The following is a 9524-nucleotide window of genomic DNA, read 5'->3' as shown; positions in this document are numbered from 1 at the left end:
AAGCAATATACCAGTTGGAAGATGAAAACTAAGTGTCATACAAGACAAAATGTTACACCATGGGAGCTACCTCTTGAATCTTGTATAGGACAAAGTGCTACATGATGGGAGCCACCACTTGAACTTGTAGGGTGTACCTCTAGAATCATATCTACATAGTGGATGATTCTTGGATAATGATGCTGACGAGGACATAATTTACTTAAGTTGGAGAGATTATGAAGCTCCTTACATAAAAGAAGCTAAACTCTTAAACATCGATGCTCCTTTTGTTATAATGGCTAGAATTTCTGTAAGTAACTCCATAGTTAAGCATGCTCATCTCGGAGCAAATTTGGGATGGATGACCTACTGAGAAGTTACACCAACATGACAAAACCGTGAGGCTCTTAGATCAAAATGAACAATATCTCGATAATTAAGAATTTGAACTGTTACAATTTAGAACTAAACTCCTAACCAACAAATCGAAGAGAGAGCTAAAATTTATTCTATATATATCATTTTTTATTAAACCTGTAATTAAATATTAAAATTTAATATAATACTTTCATTTAACGAATATGTAGTCCTATTTATTTTTTATATATTATTTGTAATATTTGAAAAATAAAATCGATTTTAATAGTTTAAATTTGATCTTTTTAAAAGTTGATTAATTGAAACAGCTTTTCAAATCCAAAATAACGCTCCCGTATATAAAAAAAATATACATCAGACGGCTGAGATCAGCCCAGCGCCGCTCCTACCTGCCCGTCTCCAGCTCACGGATTTCCCACCCCAAACTAAAAAATAAATAAATAAATAACTTTAAAAATCAAAGATGGTAACGTGGCCTTCAAAAATGTCCATGATGTGCTATGAACGGCCATGATCAGATTATTTAAAAATCCTTTATCTTTTTCACGCATTGAAGGGAGGGGACCACTCTCTTTATCAAGTGGACCACGCCGGAAAGAAGAGCATATCAAAACTCTCGGGGGCATTTATGTAATTTAGAAACGGGAATGGAGTCTATATAGAGTCTTCAGTTCATCGGCTTCTCCTGTAATCCATTATTGTTGCAGTTTGGTTGAGGCGCTCTCGCCGACTTCGAGTCTCTGAATTTCCGGCGATCAATCTGTTCAATTTCAAATAAGGTAGGCTTTCGATAATCATTAATTGGTTTTTCTTGTTTTGAAAATTTGTTTCGATTTCTTTGACTTGAGTTCAATTTTTTCTGGAATTAGAAGCGTTTCGTTTGATATTTTGGTTTTTTGACGGAATAGTCAGGTTGATCGGGGAATTCAGGCTACCTCATGCTATTAAGGGAAGAGCACGAGGCTCAGGTGAGAAACGCGCGGTCGCTGCTGGCTTTCTCGAGGAGCCGCCCGATAAAGCTAGGTTCATGGAGGTTGGATAGGAGGAGCATCGGTGGCGTTCGGAATGGAGAGGGGGATGGCGATTGTCGGGTCTGTGCTCGGGCCGGGGACTTTTTGCTGAGGTTTGCTGGAGGGGAGGGCGGTGAGTTCGTGGGACAGATCGGAGGTTTTAGCCACGAGAGTGAGCACGACCTGGCGGTGATGGTTAGCGATTTCTTAGAGGATGGAAGTGGCAGCCTTGAGTCGCGGTATAGTAGTGACAGTGACTCTGGGTTTCCCGATCCTAAACATCTCGCAGAGAACGTTCGGGTGAGTTTTCATTCCCTAAATAGGATTTCCCTCCTGTGTTTTGAATGATTATCTGTTCATGGCCAGTCGTTATTTGAAATTTTGATTAAGTTTAGGCTCATTTGTTTGCTTGAAGTTGGAAAACATATTTAAAAAATATATGAATTTATAACCTACAAATTCCCTAAAATCATTTAAAAAAATAATGATTTATTTTTCATCCATTCAGAGTGAAAACGAAATCATTATCTTATTTACATGCGATGTATTGAGACCTAGTTATGTTATATTCCCAAAAAAATATTTTTAAAATATTCCCAAAAAAAAGACCTAATTATGTTTCTTCTTATCATTCTATCAGCAATGTTATGTCCTGCCTCCTGAACCATAGATTTTAAGTTTTAAACATGCAATTATGTAATCTGGCAGGGCCTGGGTTTTAATAATACACATTCAAATTAAGTATCCTTCACTCAGAATATATATTACTTGGCAGTCCCGCAAGAGCTGGACAATTTTAGGATCACCTATTTGATTTTGAACAAGGTTGGTCATCTTGATTTTCCCAAATAGTTAGGAAAGGCAGTTGCTACTGATGCTGATGGTAGTTTTTTTTATCATCGGGATTTGACGAAGTTATTTTTTTCTGAAATTGCTAGTTAGATTAAGCTTTTTAAATAAAATATCTAATTAAAATCTCTACAAAATACATTTTTTTCTAGCAAAAAGGAAGCTATATAGGCAAGATGAATTTTTAAGCACTTCCAATTGAAATATTTTTATTAGTTCACGGATGTTATAATAAGGCAAATTTCAGACATATTCATTGGCTTTGCAAGGTTCTTTGACTTTTTTCTTCGAGAATTATGGACCATCATCAATGATAGATTATTAGTTTCAGGCCGTAATGGTAAATAATTTCGGTCCATTTAAAAATTTTGAACACATAAGAGGTGACTTTCGTCACGCCTTCTTCACTGCAATACACTTTATACAATACTATATGAATGAACTTTCGTTGAACCTTATTGAAGTCAGTTTCCTTCAGTATCTTATTTTCCGGTGGTGAAAGCAAGTTTTCTAATGCCTGCTCTAGGCTTTTTTTTTTTTTTTTACACAACTCTACTTGGCCTATTGGTTGAGAGCTTAGGCTTCCAACTAAGAGGTTCAGGATTCGAGTCTATGTGTATGCGTTGTGTGTGTGAGTTTGCCTTAAATGGTCTAAATGTCCAAAAAAAAAAAGCTTCTTTTTTTAAAAGTACTTGGTATGATTTGTCCTAGTTGTCAGAATAATCAATTGGATTGATGGAACCTGCAATTTGCAAGGTATTTTTGCCTATTAATTACCAATTTCTTTAAAAAAATTGCTTATTTAATGTTTTTTCAATAGTTTAAAAAATTCGAAAACCTTATAAATGTTTGTACAGTAAACCAGAAGAGTATCATTCTATTTTTTGTCAATTTATTTTAGTCATCTGTTCTTGTTTTTTATATATATCTTTTTTCTTTTTTTCTATTTTTTATGATGAAAAGAAAATTTTTATGATGAAGCTAAAGCTAGTACTGGATGGTAACACAACTCTCCTTGGCCTATTGGTTGAGAGCTTAGACTTCCAACTAAGAGGTTCAGGGTTCGAGTCTATTTGTATGCGTTGTGTGTGTGAGTTTGCCTTAAATGGCCTAAATGTCCCAAAAAAAAAAAAGAAGGATGGTAGCTAAAGCAAAACTATTGACAAACCCAAAATGGATCAGTTAAACGCTCATTTATATTGATGTACCTGCAGTACGCATTCTTTAGGATATATGTGTTTAGCTGAAGGCTTCCCATCCTGAGCACCACACGAATATTTAAAAAGGAAGAATGAACTAAGCTCTTCTAAGTTTTTATACTCTAGATTTAGGCTTCGTTTGGGCAACCTTCGTATGCTTTTTAGTAAAAAATCAAAAAAAATTGTATTTAAAAGTTGTTTTAGAAAGTAAGAAGAAAACCGTCCCAAACAAAGCCATAATCTAACCTAAAGAAGTTGAAATCTCCTTATGCATCCATAGAATGGGATGGTATTAACTTCCCACTGAATTTTCTTTGTTGTGCAGATCCTGAAAAATTCTGTTGAACAGAGTGTGAGTGCACTGTCATCATCTGTTCAGTCTCTTTTGCTTTCAATAAATGATTCCGACCTGCTTTCCTGCATTGGTAGCCAATGCAATGGTGGCTGTATTAGGCAATCGCTTGCAAAGCTTCTACGTCTTTCTGGGTTTGATGCTGCCGTTTGTCAATCCAAATGGCAAGGTTTTGGCAAAGTCCCAGGAGGTATTTACTGGCCTTTTTACCCCTGTTGCATATTTACCATGCAAATATCAAACTGGAAACCTAGATGTTTGATTCGTTTGGGCAGCTTTTTTTGCTGTTTTTTAAAACAGTTTTTTAGTAAAAAATTTTAATTTTTATATTCTCTGCTTTATCTTAGGTGATCACGAGTACATCGATGTAATTCTTAGCGGTAAATCTGGGATTTCTGAACGAATGGTTGTAGATATTGATTTTCGCAGCCACTTTGAAATAGCAAGAGCAGTTGAATCTTACGATGCAATCCTTGCTTCTCTTCCTGTCATCTACGTCGGTTCCATCTCCAAGCTTAAGAAATTCTTACAAATTATGGTTGACGCTGCAAAATTTTCTCTTAATGAGAACTCCATGCCATTGCCGCCGTGGAGGTCGCTTCCATATTTACAGGCGAAGTGGCAATCCCAATATGAAAGAAAATCCTGCTCAGATGGAGAACGCAGCCTTGTCTTTGATTCCTCCGATCACAGGCAGTGCATTGGTCATCTGAGGAGGCTTAAATCTTCCCTTCAGTCGGAAATTGCTGCCGAGAGGCTTCTGAAGCCTATCACTAATGATAAAACGAGAATGGTGCAGTTTTGAGTTCGGTAAGCCATTTTCATGCTCTTATTGGAATAAATAAGAAAAGAGGATCAATAACCTGCCATTTTTTCACGGCAGCTGTGCGGTTCATATAGTATGAAGTTTTTTTCTAAATTTTTGAATGGTATAGAGAATGTTTTTTTTTTTTGTTTTTCCTACTTCTTACCTTGTTACGTTTTCATAAGATGATGGGAATTGGGAACTAAGAATAAATCCCTTTTAAAAGGATGAAAAAAGTTTCCAAAAATTTGTTTAATATGGTGTTATTTAGTAGTTATTAATAAGTGGATTCTATTGCCCACTCTTTTCTTTTTTCCTTCAGTCTCCGTGAAATTAGTTAATGTATTATATATAGCAGCGATGCTGTCTAAGCTGTGGAAGCTCATGCTTAGATCATCTCCAACCGTTCGGCAAACAACCGAATGGAGGCCCTTAAACATCGCAACCGAATGTCTTTTCTCCGCCATTTGATCGGGGATGAACAGTGTGACGCCAATATTGGTGTCACACTGTTCATCTTTGTCATTTTTTGGTCTCTGCCGAACTTGCGGAAGAAAGACGCGAAAGAAGAGAGTGACGGTTAGGGGGCAAAATGGTGTTCGATTGGAGATGAATCACGACACTTTTTGGTTTCACTGCATGTTGGAATGAAAAATGAGATTTTCGGTTGGAGATGCCTGATGCCCTTATGAGAGAAATTATGCTGTGCAGAGTCTGGACATTGCTCTCTATGTTTGGACCCCAATCCCGTAAACTTTATGTTCTTCTTATTTGAAAGTTTTCAGCTTATGCATCCTGTGAGCATATCATTTCTTCAGATAATTGAATGTCATCCAAAGCAGTCTCCATCTTCTTCGTTAGTTCCACCAAAATTTTGGGGACGATTCGCAGAAAAGCTTTATTCCCTGAAAACTCTAAACTTTGGTAACAAGTCGCGTGTTTTTTTTTTAAGGAGCACCAACTAAATCCTGTGACAGCTCGTCAAGTCACACGTGAGTAAAAAAAAATCCACGCGGCTGCAAAAAAAACCCAAAAAGTACATGTCAACAACAGATTGGAGTCTGGACATACAACTACGTCCTAACTCAGCATAGAATAATTTCTGCTCTCAATGGGCTTTGCTTTGATGTTAGAATTTAGGGAGATTTACATAAATACCATCTTATACTATTCTATTTACATATTTAACACTTAAAACTTTAATATTACATACATACCACCCATAGTTCATTTTCATATCAAATATGAATGGTAGGAAAGAAATATTAGTGATATATTTGATATTAAAATAATATATGGTGGTATGCATGTAATATTAAAGTTTTGGATGTTAGATATGTAAATAGGATGTTATAAAGTGGTATGTATGTAAATTTTCTTAGAATTTAATGCTCTGTGCTCATAAATTTCCTAATTCTGTCACTACTCACTACTGAATTTGAATTTTTTTTTTCTCTATTGTAGAAAATTTGTTACTATTACGATAACAAAGTTTTTCTGTTTGATGTAATTAAAACTTAAAACACTGCTAGACACCAAAAATAGTTTGACAAACCCTCTCTTCCCTCCCTCTTTTCTATCGATTTAATTGTGATTGTGAAATGCCAAATTCGCTTTTTAAGCTCTATTTATAATTATAACTTTTTTTTTTTGAAAATATTAACACTTTTTTTATATTTACTTATCTAATACCAAAATTTTTATAACACATAATTTTTAAAATTACATAAAAAATATCACTAATGTTAATGTAAAGAAGGGAACAAAGGATCGATACAGATTAAAGGAGGGCCCTCCTTCAATGGAAAAATTATTCTGTGCGTACATCAGACACAATTAAAGGTCAAAGCCCAATGAAAATGGGCGACGTCATCTAGTATCGAGTGATACCGAGTGACATTGCCCTTTTTTTATTGGATTTTGAATCGCATTCGTAGTCCGCACATAATAATTCTTCCCTTCAATGAGACTTCTCGGACCTTAACATTACCAATTTTGAAAAAAAAAAAAAAAAAATCTATAACATAGCCCCTTCACTCACTCATCCAAGGCTGAAAAGGTTGTATGAAGGTTGAGGTATAATTTGATTTCATGCCATCGTACGGTTAGATGAAGGTACTCTGTGACACTACAGAGCCTGAAAAGCATCACTAATTGCTCAGAGAGATCACCCTTTGTCTTGCATATCATTTTCCAATCATCATCTAGGTTAACAAGAACTTGTTGGTTTCTTACTGGTGTTGGGGATGAGGAGCAAACACTACAATGACGAAACAAGCAAGAAAGTAAAAGTAGCTGGAAAATAAAGGACACCAGGACGTAATGTGAAAAAATTCAAAATAGAGAAAAAAAAACAACAAAACAACGCCACATCAAGAAATTCACTATAAAAATTTGGAGAAATAAGTGCATATATCTCTTCTCTCTCCCTCACCCATTGTTTCTCTTCTCACATGCATCATTAACAATGTTTATCCTACAGAAATACAAGAGAAAGCTAGGTAAATAACTCCAAGGAACACAATCCACTAGAAAAACTAGAAAGAAAATCATCCACACCACCACCAATGTCAGTAATCATCGACCACTATCTTTTTCCACTTTATATTATATTTATTTTACTTCAAATCATTCAAAAAATTAATATCATGCATTCCTTTTACAATCATCCAAACAATTTTAAAATATTCTTGAAGTTTATATGACATTCTTTTTACACTATATTCCTTTTTCACTCAACAAAATTGTCATGTAATGTAAATCATTTAAGTTTATTTTTGAGATAAACTAAACTTGCCCAATTTGAGCGAGAACCATTTACACCGAATACAAACTCACTTGATCGTTGCCGCCACCACCGCTGACCCCACCACCACCGACCGTTGTTGTCACCATCCACCATCGCCACAACCACCAGCTGTCACCATCTTTGAACTTTGTATTATATTCATTTTACTTAAAAAGAAAAAAAAAAAACCCTACATTTACTTCAAACAACTCTGAAATACTCATTTTACATACTATTCAATTTACAATGCATTACTCTTTTAACCAAAAAAGCAATCCCTTATGAATAAAGAATACAAAGGAAATTTTCAATGAATTTCCTTTTCATTTTTTTGATATATTGTAAATTTATTTGTTTGTTCTTTTTTTTTTTTGGAATTTTTATATACATAACAATTAAAACTATTGAAAATACATATTTAACACCTAAAGTTCTATATTTACTAATACACCACCTAAAATCTTATTTTCCTTCTATTCTACCACTCCATTGAAACGATGAGATACTTGTATTCACTGTGAAAGGATGTAATTGACTGGAAAGACATTGTTGATAGTTATTTTTGACGGAAGGTTTAAACAGAGTGTTAGAATTGATTAAAAGAGTGGTTTTATGTGCTATATTAATAAATATAGAAATTTAGGTATTAAATATGTATTTTCAATAGTTTTAGGCTTTATGTATCCAAAAATCCCTTTCTTTTTTTACCGCAAGTTTACTTTGCTTGGCACCTAATATTATCACAATCATCATTAGCCACCACCTGATATTGTCGTCCATTATCCCTGCTCAGCACCACCACCACAATAGTCGTCACCTGTATGGCACCCACCTACCACCATCGTCATCGCCACTACCATCTAGCCGTTGATGTTACTGACTATTGTCATTGTTGATCTTTACACTTCATTTATTTTCCTCAAAATCAAACAAAAAATATAATCAAATATATTTATTTTATATTTATACAAATAACTTCAAATATTTCATATATTTTATATGGTATTATATCAAAATATTCTTTTTTTTTTCCTCAAATCTAAAATCCCTCAAGTGAAATAAACCTTTCGGGGAATTTCTGATTGCTAAAATGGTAAAGAAAGGTTTTCCAAGTATCTTTGTGAGCTGGGTAAAAGCTCGCTTTTTTATGTGAATTTATCTGCCTTGATTAATGGTGCCATTGAGGGATACTTTTCTTTTTTTGTTGGGTTAAAATAAGATTGTCTCCTTAGCCCGTATCTTTTCTGTTTGGTGATGGATGTCTTTTCTTCACTTGTTGATGAAGGTGGTTTCATAGGGATAAATATGGAAGGATTTACATTATCTCATATTCTTTATGCTGACGATGTACTCATCTTTGGAGAAGCAACTTTAGATGATTGCAACAAACTCACAAGTATCCTTTCTTCATTTGCTAATGCTTTCAAGCTACATGTGAATTTAGATAAAAGTTTTGTCATGTTTCCTAGGAATGTGCATAACCAGGAAGATATTTGCCAAACTATCTCCATACACAACACTAGCCTTAAGATTACTTATCTGGGGATTCTTTTGTCATTCAATCGCCTTAAAGTGGCTGACTTTATGCCTCTTATTGATATCATTACTAAAAAGCTATCTAGGTGGAAAACCAATCTCCTCTCTTTTGCAGGTCATCTTCAGTTTCTAAAATTCACCATTCTTAATTTAATTGCATGCCTACTGGATTCGTGGTGTCATTTTGCCTAAATCTGTCATCAAATATTTCAAAAAAGTTTGCTCAAAATTCTTATTTTTGGGGGACCCTGGAGAAAGTAGAAAGATTCACATGATTTCATGGGATAAGGTGTGCAAGTCCAAGCAATATGGGGGATTAGGGCTGCCTTCTCTGAATGCTGTTCAATTTGCCTTTAACTGCTCGGTTATCTTCAGGATGTACAACCTGGCCTCTCCTCTCTCTTCCTGGCTTTGCACCCAATAAATCTCACCTTGGCGTCCACCTCCTCCTTTTGATATTAGCTTCTGAAAATTGATATGTATCTCTGCTGCTGCTGCTAACGAAAAATTCAACTTTAGAATCACCCCAAATGCTCCTATTTCCTTCCACTGAGATCATTGTTGTTATAATGGAAAGTTAGATGATTTCTCGAATGGCCATTACGTTCTTCAAGCTACTACTCCT

General features: G+C 34.9%; 1 protein-coding gene across 2 annotated transcripts; it reads left to right on the top strand.

Annotated features, from left to right (window-relative positions):
* Nucleotides 1-1002: 1002 nt before the first annotated feature.
* On the top strand, nucleotides 1003-4888 carry LOC110103404. Of its 2 annotated transcripts, none has more exons than XM_020832113.2 (4): nucleotides 1003-1139; nucleotides 1269-1670; nucleotides 3744-3960; nucleotides 4118-4888. In XM_020832113.2, exons 2-4 carry the CDS (start codon nucleotides 1299-1301, stop codon nucleotides 4573-4575), a joined length of 1047 nt encoding a protein of 348 aa, XP_020687772.1. In that variant the 5' UTR covers nucleotides 1003-1139; nucleotides 1269-1298; the 3' UTR covers nucleotides 4576-4888. The 2 variants fall into 2 exon arrangements, with proteins under 2 accessions (XP_020687772.1, XP_020687780.1); XM_020832121.2 differs by having other exon boundaries at nucleotides 1013-1139; nucleotides 1273-1670.
* The last annotated feature ends 4636 nt before the right edge of the window (nucleotides 4889-9524 follow it).

The sequence above is a fragment of the Dendrobium catenatum genome, unplaced genomic scaffold (assembly GCF_001605985.2).
Source record: "Dendrobium catenatum unplaced genomic scaffold, ASM160598v2 fragScaff_scaffold_1395, whole genome shotgun sequence".
Classification (NCBI taxonomy): Eukaryota; Viridiplantae; Streptophyta; class Magnoliopsida; order Asparagales; family Orchidaceae; genus Dendrobium; species Dendrobium catenatum.
The sequence above is the reverse complement of the archived record's forward strand: the minus strand, read 5'-3'. Positions and strand labels throughout refer to the sequence as shown.